Source organism: Oratosquilla oratoria, chromosome 3, assembly GCF_046742065.1.
Source record: "Oratosquilla oratoria isolate Oo_2021 chromosome 3, ASM4674206v1, whole genome shotgun sequence".
In the NCBI taxonomy this organism is placed as follows: domain Eukaryota; kingdom Metazoa; phylum Arthropoda; class Malacostraca; order Stomatopoda; family Squillidae; genus Oratosquilla; species Oratosquilla oratoria.
Genome location: NC_134779.1, coordinates 89,145,807 through 89,170,977, shown reverse-complemented (window position 1 = coordinate 89,170,977; position 25,171 = coordinate 89,145,807). Strand labels below are relative to the sequence as shown.

The following is a 25,171-nucleotide window of genomic DNA, read 5'->3' as shown; positions in this document are numbered from 1 at the left end:
TAGGAGACAGTCAAGCGAGGTATTTAGACAGGGTTTTCTGCGACAAAGATAGGAAACATACGACGCAGGTGTGTTTCCCTGGCGCGGGCATAGGAGATGTTAGAGATAGGATAGAAGAGTGTCTAGTAGGGGAAGGTAAGGACCCAGTAATTTGCTTAAGTGCCGGAGGAAATGATATAGGTAAGTTAGGGAGTGAGGAATTATTTGCGCGGTACCGGGATGCACTAGACAAGATTAGAAATAGGGGAGGTGTTCTTGTAGTATGTGGAATCCTTCCGAGGCATAGAGTTGGAGGCATGTGGCATTCCAGGGCTATTGCAATGAATTGCAGGCAGGCAAAACATTGTAAGGCCAATGGATGGGCATTTGTCGACAACTGGGACCGCTTTTATGGTAAGAATCACCTATACACAAGGGACGGAGTGCACTTGTCTCCCAGAGGATTTCGGCTCCTTGCTGAATCCCTTGAGCGAGAAGTAGGCATCCTACAGGGTTTTTTCGGGTAGATTATGTGGGAGTAGGGGGGGAAGTATCGGAATATAGTTTAGGCAATAGAAACAACTTAGAGGACTGTGTAAAAAATCACCAAAGCAGGTGGAGGGAAGATAAACTTAAAGTTTACTATACAAATAGCAGGAGCATAATTAACAAAATTGATTTGCTGCGAGGTAAAGCATGCGTAGAAAATTTCGATATTATAGCTATTACTGAATCCTGGATCAACATGGCTGATAAACATTTCCTTCCGGAAATCGAAATAGAAGGATATAATTTTTTTCATAAGGATAGGGTCGGCAGGAATGGGGGAGGTGTAGCACTTTTCATTAAAAATACATTAAACTGTATTATCAACAATTCGATTAAGGAAGAGGACTGTACGGAATCTATTTGGGTAGAGATTATAGGCAAGAATAAGAAAGTTATTATTGGCGTCTTGTATAGACCTCCTAACCTCAGCATTGAGCAGACTGATTCCCTGATTCATGACATTCACAGAGCGTCCCAGTACAAAAACGTTGTAATCATGGGAGATTTTAACTATAGAAACATTGACTGGGAAACTTTAATAGATCATGAAGCGAAGAAATTCCTAGATGTGGTGCAGGATAATTTCCTAAAACAAATGATTACCGATCCTACGAGGGGACAAAATACCCTGGACTTAATTCTAACAAATAATGAGCACCAAATTAGCAGCGTAATAGTGGGAGATAGTCTAGGCTTTAGCAATCATCAAGAAATAAGATTTAATGTTATTTGGGAAAAAATAAAAAGTACGAATAACGTTCAAGTACCAGACTTCAGGAAAGCAAACTTTGACAATATAAAAACCTATTTGAAATTGAATACGAAAAGCCAGGCGGACGTTTCAGACATTCTTGATTCTCGTTGCGGGGCTAGTCAGGTGTGGGTCATGGAGGATATGCATACCTTAGGTCAAGTCTGGGTCAAAGAGGGTAATACGCATACCTTAGGTCAGGTCAATTGGGGGCGAGGGCCTAACAGTCAGGTCAGTAATTTAAATGAAATGTATAACAATCTAACTGATCTAATTATTAATGCACAAAATACATCTATCCCCCTAAAGTCAATACGGAAAAATAGTAATACTCCCAAATGGATGGCGGACAGATTGAAACATGAGATCGGAATGAAAAGAGGACTTTACTTAAAAATGAAAAACGGGGAATCACACCTTAGATCAAGATATAACGAAATGGCAAAGCTGGTTAAAAGGAATACACGTTCAGCGAAACGTAATTATGAAATCAAGGTTGCCAGTCAAACAAAATCCAACCCGAAGGGTTTCTTTCACCTCTATAGAACAAAAAATAAAGAAAGAATAGGACCAATTAAAAAGGATGAAAATGTCATGATTGAATCTGAAGAAAAAATGAGTGAGGAGTTTAACAATTATTTTCTATTGGTGTTCACTAATGAGAGGTTAGATAAAGTACCTGACTGCGATCCAATTTTCAGAGGGGATGAAGAAAGTAGTCTAACTAATATCAGCATTAGTAAAGAGGAAGTAGTCAAGCAGATTGACAGACTTAAAGCTACAAAATCTCCGGGTCCAGACGAAATTTTTCCAAGAATGCTTAAAGTGTGTAAATTTGAAATCTGCGACCAGTTAACTGAAATATTCAATAAATCGGTAGACACTGGTTCTGTTCCTACTGCTTGGAGGCAGGCAAACGTTGTTCCTGTTTTTAAGAAGGGAGATAGATCATCTATATGCAACTACAGGCCAATCACTTTGACATCGGTTATAGGAAAAATGCTTGAATCAATAATAGTAAATAGACTCAGAGAACACATTGAAGGGCATAATTTAATTCGTGTTTCACAGCATGGTTTCTCCAAGGGTAAGTCATGTGTGACTAATCTTCTATCCTTTTACACTAAGGTATATAAGGCGGCAGACAACAATGAAAATTACGATGATATTTACCTTGACTTTAGCAAAGCGTTCAACAAAGTGCCACACCAGAGACTACTAAATAAAATCAAAGCCCATGGCATAGGAGGAAAAGTGTTAGAATGGATTAGAGCTTGGATTAGTAACAGAAAACAGCGGGTCACCATAAATGGAATAAAATCTAGGTGGGGCAATGTTACTAGCGGGGTCCCCCAGGGCTTGGTTTTGGGTCCCATGTTGTTCATTATGTATATAAACGACTTAGACGAAGGGTTAAATAGTGATGTTAGTAAGTTTGCGGACGACACTAAAATAGGACGCCTAATTAGGTCAGGAGACGATGCCCAGATTCTGCAGGATGACTTTAATAAGCTGTTAACATGGTCGGTGAAATGGCAAATGAACTTCAATATCTCTAAGTGTAGCGTGTTAAACGTAGGGCTACACAACCCCGAAAATAGATACAACTTAGATAACACGTTTTTAGAAAAATCTGAGTGCGAGAGGGACTTGGGAGTTCTGGTGAGTCCGGACCTTAAAACCAGGAAGCAGTGTATTAGCGCCAGAAATAAAGCTAACAGAGTATTAGGCTTCATTGCTAGGATGGTAACGAATAGAAGTGCAGAGGTAATTATTAAACTCTATCTAGCGATAGTTAGACCCATCCTTGACTATGCGGTACAGTTTTGGTCTCCGTCCTACAGAATGGACGTAAATTCACTAGAAATAGTACAGAGAAGAATGACCAAAATGATACAAGGACTCGGAAATTTGCCTTACGAAGAGAGGCTTAGGCACCTAAACTTACACTCTCTGGAAAGACGCAGAGTGCGGGGTGATCTAATAGAAGTGTTCAAGTGGATCAAAGGCTATAACAAGGGTGATGCAAACAAGGTCATTATAATAAAACAACAGGGCAGGACTCGCAGTAATGGGTATAAACTGGACAAATTTAGATTTAAAGGTCAGATATCAACAAATATACCATTCGCTAAAAATCATCGTATTGCTCGAAAAAGTACTTTTTAAAAGCATACAAATAAAGTTTTTACCTATTACAGAAGAATTTATTCAGAAAATTCACTTTTAATTGCACCTCGCATACCACTTTTCCGAAGTCTAGTTATTCAGAATAACAATATTGTTTGTTTGGCAACTGTGACGTCACGAACGCGGCATTCCCCGAACCTTTCCCGAAGCGCACGGGCGGAATGTTTCGAATAGCAGACGACCCAGTGAAATGAAGACAAAACTGTTTTTTGCCAAATTTGATAAGATGTAGATGGTGGAATTATATAGAATACTGTCAGTATGTTTTTTTATGTACATTAAACTGTAAATACAAAAAGTTATTGAAGTCTTGATATCTGACCTTTAAAGGTCAGATATCAAGACTTCAATTATGTTATGTTCATACACTCTATAAAGGATTTGTGGGAAAACTCAGTTTCGGCTGTGGCATTCCTTGGGGAGACGGGACTGCTCAGACAGACAGTCTAGGGAACGACAACAACAACAACTAAAGGTATAGTGGGGATTTACTTCCTTAATGTCTGATTTCTGACTCAAGTTAAGCACCATGGCAGCTTGCTCATAAGACTTTACATGAATTAAGAGAGAATTTCTTCCAAATCATGATACCTGTGAGTTAGCCAAATTACCAGAGCCAAGGTGACTCTTCAAGAATCTTCTAAACTCGAACAAGTTAGCACATTCCTTTGCATAAGTGATAATAAGCCACTTAGCTGGATTGGGAGGCCTCTGTACACTTTCCTTCCTTTCCTCTACTGGGTTTTCTGGATAAAAGATATCCAGGTTAGGTGGTGCTCTAGCAACAAATTGGGCCAAAGATTAATTTCCTTTGGAATTATTATATTCCAAGCGGGCAGCAGCTGCATCCTGATTAGAAAGAAATGAGATCCAGACTAGCCAAGCTGTCAGTCAGTTTAACCCTGATCTTTTTAATTGGTCCAAATTTACAGAACTCTTCATGTAAGTCAACATAACTCATATCAAGAGAGACATATTTTAAATGTAAGACTATGACAATTAGGAGCAATACTTGAGCTATATATGTCAATGAAGTCTCAGTATCATTACCGAAGTCCTTTTTCAAGCCAGAGTCAACAACTGGGAGTTTTACTTTTGCTGAACCAACATCGTCAACATTAGAATTAGCAATATTAGGAGAGGGCTCTGGAGGTTTAGGAGGATCAGGCAGTGGTGGTTTAGAATATACAGTTTGAACAGCCACCATGATCATGTATATTTATAGGGCCACACCATATATCAAGAGGGATCAATACATAGAAGATACTGCAGTTGCCTGATGCCTCAAGCAATAAAAGAAAAGTCTCTTTAGAGTTGGGAAGTTCCAAAAATGACTAAACATGCAGGGCCTCGGAGGCGAGTTAGAGACTTTCTCAACCCAGAGATTTGTCCTCTTTAGTTTTGTCCCATTTAGGATGGGGCAGGCATAGTCACTCTGCATGTGCACTGGATAGAGAGAAAGGAAGTCGGCAGCCTAGTACCTACCTCACAAACCTTTCCCCAGTCAGTGAGCTTTCGGCCCTCACAGGGAGTAGTGACCTCGCGGTATACATCCCCACTTGACTGGGTTCAGACAAGTAGCTTGGGAGGCACCAAGACACCAGAACCTTCTTTAACAAGTATTAGAGAAAGATGGTGAAAAAAGGAGAGCAGGGTAGCAAATATGAAGGATAGGGGTAGGGGAATTCACAAAGGAAAAGGGTGGGGGACCCCCTATCTATTCACTACCCCAAGAACCTCATCCTAAAACAACTGTCATAGGGTGAGGGTGGCAAATCCTATGAGTATTCCAGTCCATGGTCAAAGACAAGCTAGGGTCATCAACAAAAGTCTGTTGGCTCAGATTTTGTCTGGTAGCTTAGGGCTGACCTCTCCAGTACGGCTGCACCTGGCTGGCACGGCACAGCTCAGCCCATCCTTGCTAAACGCAAGCCCCCCCAACTACATCAAAGTACTGGGCCCCGGGGGGGATTTTGTGGGAGGAGAGCTATGCTTGTAGTGACCTGCAGTTGTATCTTTCCACATCCAGTTCTTTCTTAAAATCATATATAGTTTTAGCACTCAATGTTTCCTCTTTCAATTTGTTCCATGTACCTATTAGTGTTTTTCTTAAGTTTCTTCTCGTGTCCTCTTATATTTCTTCTGTCCCATTAGTAAGTCATCCCTATCAAGAATTTCTATACCTTTCATAATTCTGTAGATGGTTATCAAATCATCTCTTTTTCTTCTTTATTCTAGGGTTGATAAGTTTAGTTTGTCCAATCTTTGTTTGTATGTCAAATTGCAAAGTGCTGATGCCATCTTTGTAATTGCTCTTTGAATTTTTTTTTTTTTTTTTTTTCAACTACGTGTCCATAGAGATGCTGTGTATCCAGGAGATGCCAAGATCAGAGGGAGGGAAGAGGGTAGAGGGTAGTAGTGTGTGATAGGGATGGAATGGGTGGGAGTGGTATTTATGCCCTTATGAGGGGGAAAAGAGCCTTTGGTATATGTATGTATAAAATTGATGGAAAAGAAGTAAAGAAAGTAAATTCTGAAAGGGACCTAGGAGTAATCATCACCAAAAACATGTCGCCAGATAAACATATAAACAAAATAGTTAGAGAGAGAGAAACATACAATTTGTTGAGATCAATAAAGGTGGCCTTTAAATACCTGGATAAGGAAATGATTAAGAACATATTACAAACACTGATAAGGCCAAAACTGGAATATGCAGTGCTAATATGGTCAACCAGTACAAAAAAGAATACAAGAAGAAAGAATACAAAGAGCAATGACAAAGATGGCCCCAACACTTTCAAAACCTGACATATGAACAAAGACTGGCCAAACTGGAATTGCCAACACCTGGAACAAAGAAGAGAATGAGGGGATCTACTAACCATCTACAGAATTATGAAAAGAAAAGAATGCCTTGATAGAGAGGACTTATTAAAGTGGGACAGATGAAAAATAAGAGGATATTCAATGAAACTCAAAAGGGATAACTAATGCAGAGATATTAAAAAGAACAGCTTCCTACACAAATTGGATGAAAAAATAGTGTGTGCAAACACAATACAAGAATTTAAAAACAAACTTGATCTTGCGATATACAAAAACAGGTCACCACAAGCATAGCTCCCCTTCCTGTATAATACCACAAGCATAGCTCCCCTTCCTGTATAATACAACTAGGTAAATACATACCCCTCACCCATCCCCCACCCACTCCCTGCCATGCATCACAGCATCATCCACACAAATTCATTCTCCACTTACCCCTATCTTCTCTTTTCCTTCCTCAACGGACATTCCCCTCTTTTCCAATGCCCCTTTTACCCCATCCATACTTAGTTGCCCCACATGTTCACTCCATCCACCTCTCCCTTCCACACTTCTTTTATGAATCTTTCTTCACTCATCCTTTCCATGTGTCCAAACCATCCCAATACTTTTTCATCAACCTTATCTCCCAACTCCTTTTCCACCCCCACTCTCCTTACCTCCTCACTCTATCCAGCTTAATTACCCCTACCATACTTATCAGGCATTTAATCTCAAACACATTTAAACTCTTCCTCTTTCATGCTCCAGGTTTCTGCCCCCATACAATGCTGTCAGCACAATCACCCCTTCATGCAATCTCCTCTTTACATCCATTACCAAATGTCTATTTCTTATTACACTTTTTAATCCCCCATGGCATTTACTTGCTTCTCTCAATCTACATTCTACCTCCAGCTCCACTCTCCCCTTTCCCAACACATTCACCCCCAAGTATTTAAAGCTATCCATTTCCTCCATACTTTCTCCCTTAATATTTACTTTCAATTTGCTGCCATCCTCTCCCCTTGTACATCTCACCTTATTTTTACCCATGTTTATCTTCAAGGGAGAAGACAGAAGGTAGGGGTGAGTAGAGAATGGTTGTGTATGGATGATGCTGTGATGCATGGGAGTAATTGGAGGATGGGGGATTGAGGGAATATGTGTGAATATTTTGATGTAGCTAGAAGGGATTTCTCCCCATCTTCTCTTTTCCTGCATGAGGGGATGGAGAGGAAGGTCACCAGTTAAATGAAGCGCCCTTGCTGTGGATGTGCTGTGTCTTGCTACATAGCTTCTAACCCAGGGCAGTGGGTGAGATGCAGGGATGACCCATCATCCAAGGGAGGGAGGGGGGTAAATTGGAGTGGAGGATGTGGAGATGGAATGGGTGGAAGTGGACTCTATGCCTTTGTTTTTGGCTACCTCCTTGTAAGGGGTGAAAAAAGTGTTGGTATATATGTATCTTCAGCTTCCCTCTTTCACATAGCTTCCCAAACACTGTCACTAATAATGGTTTAAAATGGTTCAGTATTCATCTGTGTGTTTAAATGAACATTGTGTTACTCTGGTCCATTAGGGTGTCACATAAGTCCCTATGATATTGAGTGCATATAACTTATGTGGTCAATACCATAGCATGGGTAATGTATTCACTGTATTGAACTATCACTCATCCTTATTGGCTGTTCAGTGCTTTTGGTACTCAATAACCTGAACTTCACATATGGCTTGTAGTTTGGGGTATTTCATACATCTGATACAAGCTAAATAAATAGAATTTAGACTGAAATTTGGGTCTCATCTTATTCAAGATTGATCCATCAAAATATATGGTACTTCCATTCATTCTCATCACATGATCACATTACCTCTGGCTCACCTCCTTTTCTCTTAATCCAGTCTATTCCCAATTTTTTTCATTCCACTATTTGTTTTACTACTTTTCTGCAAAAACACCCAAGATTCATATTTCAAACTATATAAAATATCCTTACCAATGTCACCATGAGTGAGCAAATAGGGCGCACATTGTTGACTTTCATCTCAGTGAGTTGCTCAAGGCAGTCAAGGACTAGGTGATAGCTGGAAGATATGACACTGCAACCACGCATTACTCCACTCAACCCTTGCAGTAAAGGGGAGAAGATCTGAAAAAAAAAAATATTTTCACCATGAATATTTACAAATGAAAATACACATCAAAAGTTTTTACCCTTATAAAGGAGGTAGCATAAGATCTGAAAAATATTTATTCTATGAATATTTACATATACATACCAAGGGATTTTTCCCCCTTTCAAGGGAGGTAGCCAAAGTCAAAGGCATAAATCTACTTCCATCCATTTCATCCCCACATACTCCACTCCCATTCACCACCCCTCTTTCCCTCTTTTCTTGGCTCCTCCTGGATGAAGGGTCATCCCTGCATCTTATCCACTGCCCTGGGTTAGACGCAATGCAGCAAGACACAGCACATCCACAGCAAGGCCACTTCATTTTATCAGCAATCCCCCTCTCTGTCCCCTCATCAAAAAAGAGAAAACTGAGAGAAATTCCTTTGGGCTGCATCAAAATATCATTCACACATACCCCCTCACCCTCCCCATCCCCCACCCACTCCCTTCTATGCATCAAAGGATCATCCATGCACACCCATTCTTCACTCACCCCTATCTTCTGTCTTCTCCCTTCCTTCCTCAACAGATATCTACATTCTTTCTCAATGCCCTTTTTACCTCCATCCATCCATCTCATCACTGGTAGCTCCCTCATGTTCACTCCATCCACCTCTGCCTTTCACACTTCTTTTACTATATTTCCTCATTTATGCTTTCCATGTGTCTAAACCATCCCATTATTCTTTCATCAACACTATCTCCCAACTCCTTTTCCACCCTTGCTCTCCTACTCACATCCTTGTTTCTTACTTTATACAGCCTATTAGCCCCTACCATACTTCACAGAGGGAGGGGGGAGGGAGGGAGGGAGGGAGGGAGAGAGGGAGGGATGGTGAATGGAAGTGGAGTATGTGGGGATGAAATGGGTGGGAGTGGGTTTATGCCTTTGACTTTGGCTACCTCCCTTGTAAGGGGGAAAAAGCTCTTGGTATATGTTTATTAGCTGGCCCACCTGCTCTAAACATATAAACTATGCATATACATCCATTAAATGCAACACCTGCCACAAATGGTTCCATTGAAGATGCACAATACAAACACAATATACAAACAATTGAAATGTAACCAACACACACACACACAAGATCTAGAAATGACCGAAGCCATGATCAATCACTTCAAGTCATTTTCATTACAAAGTACAGCATTGGGATGAAAGAAGTGAAGTGCGATCTCCCCCCCATGAGGGAAATAACAATACCACAAAAAGAAATAATGGATGAATTAATGAACCTTGATGTAGGATCCTAAGGAACATCAAAGAAAAAACAGATAATTTTTCCTCACGCCCTGACGGTGTAAAACTGTTTTTTCTTCTATGTTTCTTAAAGAGATCGTCCATCAGAAAATCACGGAGAGAAAAAAAAATGAAAATATTTCCTCTAAAAGTGTTGCTCTTTAGCTATCTCGTGGCCGAGTATGGATGTTGTATCTTGATTTTAACTATCTAAAAAAAATATAATACAGTACCCCCCACCCTACTGTGGCTGGGTCGTGTGCGCTGCATACTGCATATCACGTTTTCTGTTGTTACATATATTTGCTAAAAAAAGCTGCGGCGTATTTTGCACAACATTTATGCTTTCTTACGATAAATAATAGCATACACTATGGCAACAGGGACCTGACTGTGTAGCGTACAGTATGAATCGTCCATCAGAAAATCATAAAAAATAAAAATTAAAAAAATCTGAAAATATTTCCTCTAAAAGTGTTGCTTATTAGCTATCTCGTGACCAAGTATAGATGTTGTATTTTGATTTTTACTATCTAAAAAAAATATAATACAATACCCCCCCCCTGTGTGGCTGGGTCGTGTGCTGTGTAGTGCTTATCACATTTTCTGTTGTTACATATATTTGCTAACAAATGAAGCTGCGTATTTTGCACAATATTTATGCTTTTGTATGATAGATAATAGCATACAATATGGCAACAGGGACCTGACTGCTTAGCATACTGTCATACAGCCTCAAGGGAAGGACACAAAACCAAAATGAAAGCTTCCATGCAAAGATTTGGGCTCTGTGTTCAAAGAGGAAGTTTGCATCAGCAGCTAGAGTTCAATTCTGTGCTCAAGTTGCAGTTATGAGCCACATCTTTAGTTATGAACTTGCATATATGCCATCAGCAAGAGGGACAACAACCAGTGCTGCCATAAAACAGCTTAGGATGGTAGATAAAGATCGTTGTCACCAAAGATGCATTGTGCCAAGAAAAGGAAAAGTGCATGCTTGGAACCTGAGCAATATAACCTTGGTGGATACTAACTGGATTCATCATATAAACCTGTAATTAATCAAAAGCTGGCAACAAAGAGTAGGGTGGTGCCTTTCAACACCATAACATCCTAAATAATGAAAGGGACCAGTAGCCATGAACAAAAAACTATGACGCTCATTCCTGAAAAACTTGATTTTTGCACATTTAACTTGATTCATATCCAAAACGCCTTCATTGATTTTCAACTGCAAATCCTTTTCGGATTCAGCATAATTGGAAGAACATTTGGAGGCAGATTTATGTCCCTCTGTCAAGGACTAGTAAGAATACTGCCACTAAGAAATAATTCCACTTGGATCGTAAGAGGCGAGAAGGGACGGGGATTGGGACTAGGCATCCTTCTCCTTGTAGCTCCACAGGGGACATTCCTAAAAAAAGTAAAGGCATAAGAGGGTCTGGGAGTTTTCCAACCAGAACCCTAAGGTTTGGGTCTTTTAATGTGCATGGATGTGGTACAGATGAGAGTAAAAGGGAAGAGATTGGTAGTATATTTGTGAGAAGAAAGATGGATGTGTTGGCTCTGAGTGAAACTAAGCTGAAAGGGAAGGGCGAGTGTAAGTTTGGGAGTGTAAGTGGGAGGTTATCAGGAGTGAAGAGAGGAAGAGGGAGGGAAGGGGTGGCTATACTAGTAAGTGATGAGATAGGTAAACGTGTAGTGGAGTGGAAGGAGGTTTCCTTAACCACTTCACTCCGGACTTAAATCTCGCGGGCAGCAGCCAATGCCAGCAGTACGACGTGTCGTAATAATACTCGCATCATAAAATATAGTCACCGCTTATATCGATCGTTCTCTCTTTCACCCGCGAATTTTGAAAACCACAGAGAATGGGATTCAGGGCACATTTGGAAGAATGTAAAAACACAGGGGCGACTACAATAAATATAATCAAGACGCCGATATGGCAGCGTCGCGAATCCACTTGCTCCTCATGACGCCTACGTGTGCGGCACCGTATGGAAGGGGTTAAGGATAATGTGGATGAAGGTGAGACTGGGAAAGGAGATGTGGGTCTTTGTAAGTGCATATAGGCCTAGTAGTGAGAAGAGCATAGAAGAAAGGAAGGCTTTTTGGATAGATTTAAATGAGTGCATAGAGAATTTAGGGAGAAATGTCAATGTAATAGTACTGGGAGACCTTAATGCTAGGGTAGGAAATGATCCAATTGATGGTGTGGTTGGGAAATGTGGAGTCCCAGGAAAGAATCGTAGTGGAGAGTTGATGGTGGAAATGTGTCTAGAGAGTTAATGATAGCAAATACAGTGTTTCGGAAGAAAGTCAAGCATAAGTACACATGGGAGAGGGTGGTGGAGGGAAGGGTGGTTGATAAAGCATTAATAAACTATGTAGTGGTAAATAGGATTATGATAGGAAGAGTTAAGGATGTACATGTGCTAAGGGGAGAGGGTGGGTGAATATCAGATCATTTTTTGGTGGAAGGTAAGTTGAGAGTGGAGGATAGATGGAGAAAGAGGAAAGGGACAAAGAGTAGGGAGGTGCTTAGAGTGAACTCTTTAAATGAAAAGGAAAAGGAGGAGTAGAAGCTGAAGGAGTGGGAGGGAGTTAAGGATAGAGTAGAGCTAGGAGTGGAGGAGGAATTGGGATGGTTCAAGGAGGGAGTCAAAAAGGATGGTGTGTGGAACAAGGAGGACAGGAGGAAATAGAAGGAAGGGTAGTGAATGGTGGGGATGAGGAAACAAAGAAGGTTGTAGAAGAGAAGAAGCGAGCTTTCACAGATTGGTTACAAAATAGGACGAGGGAGTCATATGAGAGGTACAAAGAAAAGAAAAGAGAAGTAAAGCAAAAAGTAAAAGAGGCAAAGAGGAGAGCAGATGTGAAATGGGGTAAGTGTATGACAGAAAATTTTGAAAGTAATTATAAAGATGTTTTGGAAAGAAATTAAGAGAGGAAGAGGAGGCAAATCAAGTAGAGAAGAAAAGGTAAAAGGTGCAGATGGAGAGATGATAATGGAAGAGAAGGCAATAGGGGGAAGATGGACAGAATATTTTAGGGAGTTGCTAAATGTGAAGGAGGATAGGGAGGGAAAGATAGTTGCAGTGGGAAATGCTACGAAAATGACTGTGATGAGTGAGGAAAATGGAGGAGAAATAAGGAAGGATGAAGTGAAGGCAGTTGTTAAGATGATGAAAGCAGGTAAGGCACCTGGTCTGGATGAATGCCATGCAGAATGTCTAAAAAAAAAGGAGGTACAGTGATGGTGGACTGGCTGGTGAGGTTATTTAATGTTTGCTGGAGAGAGGGTAGAGTGCCGGAGGACTGGAGGAGTGCCTGTATAGTTCCACTTTACAAGGTAAAAGGGGACAAGTGTGAGTGTAGTAGTTTCAGAGGGATTAGCTTATTAACTTCTTCACTCCGGGGCACATCACACGTCTGGCAGCATTAGCTGCCCAACGTGCGATGTCGCGTCATAATAATCGCATTATAAAGAATAAAGATGGTGCTCAATCGTTCGTTCTCTTTTACCCATGTATATTGATAACCATAGAAAATATGATGAAGCCAGTTTAGAGAGAATGGAGGTTAAGTAGGTACGACTACAATAAATATGATCAAGATGCCAACGTCGGCATCATCGAGTACCCACTTGCTCCTCATGCCGCCTACATATGGGTCACCGTATGGAAGTGGTTAAGTGTAGTTGGGAAGGCTTATGGGAGGATCTTGATTGAGAGGATTAGGAGAGGAAGAGAGGGAGTAATTGGTGAGGAACAGTGTGGATTTAGGACAGGTAGAGGTTGTGTAAATCAGATTTTTGTAGTAAGACATATGTGAGAAAGCTATAGGAAAGGGGAAGGATGTTTTTTGGGCCTTATGGACCTGGAAAAGGCTTAAGACAGGGTAGACAGAAAGGCACTGTGGGAGGTTTTGCAGATATGGGATAGGAGGAAAGCTTCTAGGAGCTGTCAAGAGTTTTTATGAGAGTAGTAGAGCTTGTGTCAGGATTAGAAATGGAGAGAGTGAGTAGTTCAAGGTAAAGGTGGGACTTCGTCAAGGATGCATTATGTCGCCCTGGCTGTTCAACTTGTACATGGATGGGGTAGTGCAAGGGGTAAATACAAGGGTAGTGGGTCAGGGATTGGAGACGGTTAAAGAAAATGGAGAAAAGTGGGAGGTGAGCCAGCTGTTGTTTGCGGACGACACTGCACTTGTGGCAGGATCGGAGGAGGGATTGAGGAAGTTGGTAACAGAGTTTGGGAGTGTGTGTGATAGAGGAAAGCTGAAGATAAATGTGGGTAAAAGTAAGGTGATGAGATGTACAAGGGGTGAAAGTGGAAGTAGTCTGGAAGTGAGCATTATGGGAGAGCGACTGGAGGAAGTGGATAGTTTTAGATACTTGGGTGCAAAGGTGGCAGGAAAAGGTGGAGTGAAGGTGGAGGTAGAAAGTAAATTGAGAGAAGCGAGTAAATGCCTTGGTGGATTAAAAAGTGTAATGAGGAATAGACATTTGGGAATGGATGCTAAGAGGAGACTGTATGGAGGAGTGATTGTGCCAACAGCACTGTATGGAGCAGAAACATGGAACATAAGAGAAGAAGAGAGAAGGAGTTTGAATGTGTTTGAGATGAGGTGTCTGAGAAGTATGATGGGGATTACTAGGCTAGATAGAGTGAGAAATGAGGAGGTGAGGAGGAGAACAGGGGTGGAAAGGGGGTTGGGAGATAGGGTTGATGAGAGAGTATTAGGATGGTTTGGACACATGGAAAGAATGAGTGAAGAAAGACTAGTAAAAGAGGTATGGAAGGCTGATGTGGAGGAAGTGAACATGAAGGGACATCCTAGGATGAGGTGGATGGATGGGGTGAAGGGGGCTTTGGGGAAGAGGGGAATGTCTGTTGAGGAAGGATGGGAGAGGACAGAAGATAGGGGTGAATGGAGAATGGTTGTATATGGATGATGTTGTGATCCATGAGGTGGAATGGGCAGGGGGATGGGGGGGTGAGGTAGTATGTGTGAGCAAATTTTGACGCAGCCCGAAGGGATTTCTCCCCGTCTTCTCCTTTATGCATGGGGGGACGGAGAGGGGGGGTCGCCGATTTAATGAAGCTAACTTGCTGTGGATGTGCTGTGTCCTGCGACACTGCTTCTGACCCAGGGCAGTGGACAAGGTGCAGGGATGACCTGTCATAAAGGAGGTGCTAAGATAAGAGGGAGGGTGGAAGGGTGTGGAGTGTATTCAGGGATGGAATGGGTGGGAATGATTTTATGCATTTTCCTTTTTGGCTACCTCCCTTGTAAGGGGGAAAAAGCCTTGGTATATATATGTTTTTTCATCAACTTTGGATTTTTTTTTGTTTTTTTCCCTCATAACAGACTGATCAGAACATCATAATTCTGCCTCCGTTTCTTCATCTATATTAGCCCATTATAAAGACAAAAAATGATCAATATCCAGTCAAAGGTCTATCCTCTGAATCAATTTCAATATTTTCAAAAATTACCCTCGAAAATGAATTCACAATAAAAAAAAAGTATAATCATAAATGACTTGAAAACTTGGTGGCATCTCCTCTGAGACAAGACAGCTACTAGGAAAAAATCTCAGTCACCTTCACCCCAAACAAAAAAAGTTTGTTTTTCTAATGGACAATCCCCTTAAGGCCCTATGCATTTGCAGCCCAGAGTACATCGATGATGAAATAAGATGTATTTACGATATTGGTACTAAGCTGCAATACCCCACACATTTTCTTGATACATCTTACAATCGTGCAAAAAGTACATTTCATAACCTTAGGTCAACCCAAACTTTCAATATGAATAACTTGCTAATTCTACCATACCAAGAACACCTGAAAAACATTCAAAATATTTTACGCTATTTCAACATTAATGTAGTTTTTAATAATAAGAATACTTTAAGACAATTACTCATAAATAATTCTGTAAATAGTGATAAAGGGTGTGTACAAAATACCTTGTAAATTTTATTATCAGTTTTATGTTGGTCAGACTGCTAAAACACTCAAAACACGAATCAATGAACACAAGAATTATGTTAGAGAGGGAAACCAATCTAGCGGCATACTCAACCACATGAACAATTTTAACCACCCAGTTGACTGGGATAATGCTAAGTCATCACATACAACAATAACATCACAGAAAGAAATTTAATTGAATGCAGTTTGATCAAATCTAGTAAGGGAATAAATATTAATCTCCATCAAGGTTTGTACAAATTAGATAGTTATATTTGGCATGAAATTTCAAAATTATTTAAATTGTAATATAACATTATGAGTAATTGTCCCATACTTGTTGGTTACCAAGACGGTATCAAATGTCATGTGTACTTCTTCCACTACCTCTCCGAATTCCCTCTTTACCATGTCTCACTCAGTCATATATTCTGTACCTTGCTTCTTCATTTTATAATTCCTTCTTTGTTTCAGCACTGAAGATGTAATTATACGATAGCGCTCTGCTTCATTAGTTTACTTTTTCCTAGTGGTTACTTACACACACACACACATATATATACATACATATACCAAAGGCTTTTTCCCCCTTACACGGGGGGGTAGCCAAAAAGAAAAAGGCATAGAAATCCCTCCCACCCATTTCATTTCCCATATACTCCACTCCCCTCCACCCTCCTCCCTCCCTCCTATCTTGGAACCTCCTGGATGACTGGTCATCCCTGCATCCTGTCCACTGCCCTGGGTCAGAAGCAGTGTTGCATATATAATATATATATATATATATATATATATATATCAAGGACTACTATTACACAGGACGTGCGCACCCAAATCCCTGGGTCCGCTAGCGAAGGCCAGTCTAGTGCAGGGTTGTCACTCCTAGTGTTTTCCCACTAGATCTATTATTTTTTGCCCAAATCTAGTAGTCTAGTGGTTTTTCGTCATGGATATCAGGAATCTAGTATATTTTGAAGATCCTAATAAAAACGTTTAATTTTGCATTACGGAGTCAAATTCTTGGAGCCAGATGCTAGATTGAAAAAGTTTGAGCCAAACACAGAAAAATAGTGCCAGATCTGGCACCAAAAGTGCTAAATTGGCAACCCTGCCTACTAATCACACAACCATCCTACAAAGTACAAAATATAGCATGCTATCACGCTTACGTCGAAGTTTGCATCTGTTTTCGCATCATTTCTAATACTTCTCGAAGTATTCAATGAATGCATGATTTGTCATTGAGAGGTTTTGAAAATTAGCTAAAACACATTCACACGTACAGTTACTATGAACTGAATGTACATCATCATACGAACTCCATAAAAATTGTCAGTCAAATTCGCGCACTTGTCATTTGCTTATAGTATTGTTATAGCCAACCGTTAATCAAACCACTTTCAAATCGCCCGCCTACTACTTACGGTTTCGAACATGACTCGTGGCCAGCATACGTATGAACATACGAGTTCGAACCTTGCCATGAAACTATTGGCCCCGCCATCCTCAAGTATAAAAAGAGCCTCCCCAGTTGTCCACCCCCACTCTCACACAACCCCCTAGTCCTCGCGCATTTCTTGCTGTCAATTGGTACATTTGCTGTTTTGTTCGCAAGTATATTAGTAATCATTCTTGGACTTGTATATCTTTATTTTGTGTGTTTTCTCTATGTATTGAACTTTTGTTATTTGTCTTGTATGTATTTGTCTATGTTAAATGTCCCAGTGTACGTTGAGTGTATGTTCGTAAATGTTAATCAGTAAAACTTTATTTTTTCTTTGTGTAAATATAGTTAATTAAGTTTCATGCAGACGTCTATCTTACCTCAACCATAATCCTTATAATTCTTACTTAATTTACCTATACGTTCCACATTATTGTTGTGGATTTGCTTCCCAACTGGAACTCGACTTACCCCTAGATTCGACTTTAGTTCCACTCATTACGTTAACTCAGGCCAAACCAAGCAAGCAACCCAATTGATTGGTTACATTAGTATATAGATGGTTGCAGGACGGTTGATGTTTGTATTATCTGAATTATTAGTTTGTGCAAATTTTTAAGTGCAGAATCGTAAAGAGCGCAACAACAGTCTTGCCTGCATACAAGTGACGAGTTTAGCTCATAGTTGTCTACTTGACTAACTAGTGATTGGTTGTGAAAGTTTGGATTACTGCACCATTACAGGCAGTGGTAATCAGTTTGATGTATACAGTTTTCTAACTTCAAAATGTTTTCATGTGTATGTTGTGTAATATAATTCGAATCTAGTAGTTTTTTGTTCAATGTGGTAGTTTTTGGCAAGCTGTCTAGTTTTTTTTTTTTTTTTTTTTTTTTTTTCCAGAGTGGCAACACTGGTCCAGTGTGCTACTAGCAATGGAGGTGTTAAGGTTGTGTTACTCCATCTTTCTTTCCTGCGTGGCTACATTTAGAAGTGGATTGTATTTGTTTACATAGGTTCTTGCTGATTTTGTGTATTCAAAATGCCGAATAAGTGTGGTGTTGTGAACTGCAACGGTAATTATAACAAGGATAACAGGTGCCGTGTGTTTCGACTGCCAAAAGACCGTTATGAAAGACAGAACATAAGAACATAAGAATAAAGGAGACTGCAAAAGACCATAAGGCCTACACTAGGCAGCTCCGTATCCATCACCACCTGTCATCCCCATCCATAAAGTTGTCTAATCTTTTTTAAAACAACTGATATTTTCAGCGCTTACTACATGGTTACTAAGTTTATTCCATTCATCGACCACCCTATTAGTAAACCAATTCTTGGATTGATGTGCTGCCACCACATAAGAACTTTGTTGATTCTGACAGATTTTTCATTTGTGAGAAACACTGGGGTCCCAACACGCCTTCTATCAAATTGCCTGGTGGTTCTACGCGACCTGCAATCCCTCCCAGTGTCTTCAATGTGCCTGCTTCATGTCTGCCATCTTCAAAACCTGTACCTCGCCCGGCGAAGGCCGAAGACAAGCAACTGAGGCATTTCCTTCAAAAAGATGTGATTACTTCATTTGATGCTTTTAGACCTGAACGTGACCTATAGAAGCAGTACAAGAACTTAATTATTTCAAGATCGGAAGAAAGGTTAGTGTGTCTGTTCATGACAGAAAATTTCAGTGAGTGCAGACTGTCTGTGATTGTCGAAAACATGCCCACGTTGTGTAGCCCACTGATCTGCCGTGCATTCAAGAAGGGCATTAGTGTACCACTGGGTAACACTTCATCCCAACAATGGTTTGAGGTCGTATGGTCAGTTCGCCGAAGCTGTGCGCTTAGCCATTAACTATGACATCCCATTTGACAAAAAGATTGAGATTATTGTCACTCTTCTTCAAACCCACACATCAGCCTGTGTAAACACTGAGAATGAGAAGCTGGTATTTTTGACACATCAGTTGGAACTTTCATCACAAACAGTTTTCCATGAATGATTATTGTTTTGCTCTTATTAACAGCTCAGAGACTTTTTGGTGCTGCCAAGGAAATGCAATCTGCAGTACATCACTTCATCTATTGACAAGGATCAGGTGATGAGGGAAACATTTGCCAAAGTGAAGACACTGCAGCAAAAGAATGCATTTCTCTTGATAGATAAAGTACAGATTCGGCCAACTGTTGCATTTTCTGGTGGGGTTCTGAGTGGCATGGCAGTGAACAAGCCAGACTGCAAGGCCACTTCTATGCTATGTATTATGAAGTCGCTTGCATACTTGTGGCAAGTGTATATAACACTGCTCCTTATATTGATATGCTAAAAATGTCCTTTGGCAATCACATCGCATATCAGATAGCAATCCCACAATATTTAAAATCTATAAAAAAAATCTATTAAATCAAATAAATCCGATTAAAAAAAAAAAAAAAAAAAAAAAAAAAAAAAAAAAAAATTATATATATATTTTTGATACTTAAAAAAATAAATAAATAAAAATCGCCAACCCTGGTGTCCACTAACCGCATACAATATTACCTGTTAAGTCCGGCTAAAATTGGCATTTCAAAGCATAACAGTGCCTTAAAAATAGTTTCTTATTTCACTATAAAAGTTTATATTAACTTATACTGCACTGAATAAGTCAATAGTTGATATATTTGTCCTATATACAATGTTAGGTTTCTAGTTTTGATATATTTGTCCAATATAAAATGTTAGGTTACAAAGAAAGCAATGGCCTCCGCTAGCGGAGCCAGGAATCTGGGTGCACACGTCCTGTGTAATAGTAGTCCTTGATATATATATACATACATATATACAGGTAGTCGTCGACTTACGACCTATGCGACTTACGACTGATCAACTTTACGACCACGAGATGGTGCAATAATATCTAACATTTAATAGAGTAACAGAATTGCAATGTTATGCCTGGCAGTGCAGTACATTAGTCCGCACGCTGCGAGACGCGAGTACGATAGTTTTGGCAGGCTGCCGGCAGCGTCAGCATCCCAGCCAGCTAAATATTCTTTTATTTTGTTTGTTTGAAGTAAAATGTTTCCTAATTTTGCATTGCATTTTGTATTTTTGTATGTTTTGCAATTAATAAAATATAACAAACTTTTTATGCCTAGGCTAGTTTGTTGTTGATTACAATATGTTCGGTACAGTACTTAAACGAAAAGAATGTGTTTTGTTGAAATAAAAAAAATCCTAATTTTGCCTTACATTTTGTATTTTTATGTTTTGCAATTAATAAAATGCAACAGTATTTTTTTATGCCTAGTCTGTTGTCGATGACAAAATGTTCGGTACAGCATTTTGTATTTTTATGTTTTGCGATTAATAAAATGTACCAGTAAACTTTGTTTATGCCTAGTCTGTTGTCAATAACAATATTTTCGGTACAGTACGTAAACGAAAAGTGTTTCGAAATATTTTTTTTCCTAATTTTGCTTTACAATGATTTTAATGTAACCAACAAAAAAGAATTTGTAGGTCAAAGATGACAGGACTTTATTCAGTTTGCATAGGCCTAGGCTACTTTTCCTAACGAAAATGATAAAAAGTTAATGAATACTAAACAACATAGCTCAAAGATAGTAAGATTTTATTCAGTATGCATACGTTTCCTAAAGAAAGTCTGATGGTAAAATAATACAAAGGTTAACAAATACAGTATTAAATATCATAGGTCAAAGATGATAGGATTTTATTCAATATGCTTAGGCCTAGGCTACGTTTCCCAAAGAAAATCAGATGAAATTATAAAAAGGTTGAAAATACTATACAACATAGTTCAAAGATGCTAAGATTATTTCAGTATGCTAAATATACAATATATATATATATATATATATATATTATATATAGGGTAATATATACTGTATATATATATAGACCGACTTGCGTCCAGATCGACTTACGACCTGTCTGTCGGAACCGAACTCGGTCGTAAGTCGACGACTACCTGTATATATCTTTTTCAACCACAAATCACTTTTAATTCCATGCCATCGCAGTCGAGACTGAAGAATCGCTCGATGGAGGCATCCGTTGGAAATTGAAACGTGGACAAGCCGAGGATTTGAACCCAGCTGATTTGTTCCAGCGACCCCGTCGTTAAGTGAATTCGACGTTAAGCGAGGAACCCCTTTATTTCAACTAATGTACAGTACTGTAGCCTGACAGTACGCTAATGTTGACAATAAACTTGGTGTTATTACTATAGATCTTTTGTTATACTGTACCTTCATAACTTTCCTATCGTAGCCTAAAATTAATGTAGGCTAGTGTAGCTAGGTCAAACACCACCGTCGATGACGACCGCCAATAGCGCGTCATTTTATGCACACGCCATTCAAATGGCCAAATTTACATATCGCAGGAAATTTAATTCATAAAAATGACACGAGTGTATTTACTACGATTGTAGCAAATTTCAACCAATCACATCATCAATTACATGTCAGTACATAAAAACATAAGAAAAACATAAGATAAACACGGCGGCCTGCATTCAGCAGTAAATCGAAAAAAATTTATGTTCAACGTGAAAAATGAGAAACTCCATTAAATAGGCAACAGACCCAAATAAATGAAAACTACTAGTCTCAAGAATTATTCTAATACCATAACCAGGGCAGGGTATTACAGGAGAGCTGAAATCATAAGTACAAATTAGTGTTTTTTTCCTATCGGGTTGGATTATTGGATAACAACGTCAAATGTATTGCGACATTTCAACCGCCGATGCAGATGTGTCCGTCGAATCATCTTTGCATGCTTTATCATGATCTATACTGGTACTCTAACCTAATGTAAGGTAGTATAATCCAGTTATATCTTGTTACTGAACATTGTATGAATAACTGTACTTGTTGATACGTCATTCCTTGGGCCGCCATATTTCTATTTCTTGTGCTTCATCTTGTACTACTTTTAGAACTTTTCTTGCCAATTCCTTCTCTCCTTTATTTCTCAGGGACCAATTAAGGTTAAGTTTTTCCTTTAGACCTTATACTACTATACACTTTTTTTTTTTTTTTTGTCTACTGTATTCTTGTTTTTTTTTTAATTACTTTAATGGCTGCATCTTTGGCATTCTCCTGCATTTGTTGATGAACCATTTCTTTAAAATTTACCTTATATTTTTCTTGGTCTTTCCTCCATTAATTCCCAAGTTGTTGTAAATCATCCTCACCTATGGTCTTTCCAGTTTGTATGGTCATTGCATTTATCCATTCATTTACGTTCTTTATGGTCTCACTATTAGTGTTATAATTTTTTTCAAGTTTAAATTTTCACATTTTAACTTGGCCAGTTCTTTTTTTAGTGCACTTACCTCTTCTTTTATTTCAGTATTTACTTTTTTAAATCACTCATTTCTTTATTTCTTGATTCGCCCTCCAAAAATCATTAGTCTCTTGCTTCCATAATTTGTTCATAAGTCTCATCTATGTCTATAATCCTACTAAGAAGTCTTTTTTAATACCCACTGAATCCAGAAAAATGTCCCTCATCGCCATTATCTAAAACAAATCTTTTTGTACCCTGAGGTGACTTGAAGCTCACATTATGCTTCAGTCTTGCACCAATAGATGGCTCTGGGTACGTGTTCACATTATAATTCAACACTGCCACCATTGGGCTTCTCTGGCCTGTCATAATTTTCTTCCACTGTGCTTCAATACTCACTATTTATGCTGTAATTTAACCATCCAGGGTATCCTTGAGCACTCCCCTTCACTCTCCACTGAAGATGGTGGAGAGCACAGCATTTTGTTGGCAACTTTTCAAAGTGATATGAGTTGTGGTTGTGTCTGCACCAACTTGAGGAATCCAAGTCACACGGTTCCAATGGGAGGGAGCAAAATTGATCGACTACGCTTTGTAGTGTCAGGACAGAAGATATTCTTAATTTATTTTTCTTTGAAGTTTCACTTTGTCCACATTTGACTCGTGTGATTGTGAATTTGACAGGAAATCATGAGTCACAGTCATTGTTGAAAAGCATAAAGATGTACTGTTATGTATTTACTTGTCAAAATACATAAAAATAATTCTTTATAAATGACTTGGCTATAAATTGCTGCAGAGTAGGTAGGAGTAAATCCATCCGCTGATTTTTCGCACTGATAAGAGAGTAAAATGAACAGAGTCCAGACAATTTACTCCTACATTACTCTTACTTAACTTCTATTTGTAGAAACTTTGCTGTTTCTATATATATATATATATATATATATATATATTTATATATATATATATATATATATATATATATATATATATATATATATATATCATCATAAGTGCATTTGGGCAGGATTTTTCTCTAATGCATATATCATTAAAAGTGATGGTTAGTTTTGCATTATTTTCTTGAAGGTATTTTCCATATACCTTATTATAGATTTGTGTTCCTTAGAAGGGAAATTTATGACTCGGCTCCCAATTTTAGAAGCATTATATATTAAAGAGTTAAACCCAAATCTAAATATACAAGCAGACAACCTTACAGCCCTCCCAAGCATGAGACAAACCATTACAAATCCAAACATGAGACATAACACCACAAACACCAATACGAGACAAAAAGCCACTAGTGCAAATATAAGACAAAAGTCCATAACCACAAGCATGCCACATTCCACCACAACATGAACCTGGAGGCTCTCCTAGTGCACGTGACATTTCGTCATTGCCCGAAATACCGGATGACCTCCCCCAAAATGATTAGCAAGTAAGAAACTCTAGTATAAAACTTAGAACTTTAATAAGACTCATCGGATTAAATCTTATCCTAACAAGATAGAACATCCCTATATCTACTGATGAAGGGTCTTGAACCCAAAATCGCGATCTAGCTAATATGACTACAGGAGTCCCTCAAATAACGCAGATTCGAATAACACGGATTCAATCATACGCGGATTTTATTTCAAAACCATCTCAAATGTAGAGAACAGTTTTAAAATTTGTGCCGAGTCGGTCACGCATACGCACACATGCGGCAACATCGCAAACATTTGTGGTGACTGCTTTCTATTCTGGTGGCAGAGTTTGGGAGAGTATGTGATAGAAGAAAGCTAAAGATAAATGTGGGTAAAAGTAAGGTGATGAGATGTACAAGGGGTGAAAGTGGCAGTAGACTGGAAGTGAACATTAAGGGAGAGCGACTGGAGGAAGTGGATAGTTTTAGATACTTGGGTGCAAGTGTAGCAGGAAAAGGTGGAGTGAAGGTGGAGGTAGAATGTAGATTGAGAGAAGCGAGTAAATGCCTTGGTGGTTTAAAGAGTGTAATGAGAAATAGACATTTGGGAATGGATGCAAAGAGGAGACTGTATGAAGGAGTGATTGTGCCAACAGCACTGTATGGGGCAGAAACGTGGAACATAAGAGAAGAAGAGAGAAGGAGTTTGAATGTGTTTGAGATGAGGTGTCTGAGAAGTATGGTGGGGGTTACTAGGCTAGATAGAGTGAGAAACGAGGAGGTGAGGAGGAGAACAGGGGTGAAAAAGGATTTGGGAGATAGGGTTGATGAAAGAATATTAGGATGGTTTGGACACATGGAAAGAATGAGTGAAGAAAGATTAGTAAAAGAGGTATGGAAGGCAGATGTGGAGGGAGTGAACATGAGGGGACGTCCTAGGATGAGGTGGATGGATGGGGTGAAGGGGGCTTTGGGGAAGAGGGGAATGTCTGTTGAGGAAGGAAGGGAGAGGACGGAAGACAGAGGTGAGTGGAGAATGGTTGTATATGGATGATGTTGTGACTGCATGAGGAGGAATGGGCGGGGGGGTGGGGGGGGTAGTATGTGTGAGTAAATTTTGACGCAGCCCGAAGGGATTTCTCCCCGTCCTCTCCTTATATGCAAAGGGGGACGGAGAGGGGGGGTCGCCGATTAAATGAAGCGGCCTTGCTGTGGATGTACTGTGTCTTGCGACACTGCTTCTGACCCAGGGCGGTGGGCAGGGTGCAGGGATGACCCGTCATCCAGGAGGTGCTCAGATGAGAGGAAGGGTGGGAGGGGTGTGG

The 25,171-nt window shown here is 39.5% G+C and overlaps 1 protein-coding gene across 5 annotated transcripts in view; it reads right to left on the bottom strand.

Moving 5' to 3' along the window:
• Window positions 1–25,171, bottom strand: part of Ube4B (Ubiquitination factor E4B) — a 679,226-nt gene that overhangs the window by 413,603 nt on the left and 240,452 nt on the right. For all 5 annotated transcript variants that reach the window (XM_076183024.1, XM_076183023.1, XM_076183022.1 and 2 more), the window contains one exon: window positions 8,278–8,430. In XM_076183024.1, the coding sequence (XP_076039139.1) occupies window positions 8,278–8,430 (153 nt within the window). The remainder of the gene's footprint in view (window positions 1–8,277; window positions 8,431–25,171) is intronic.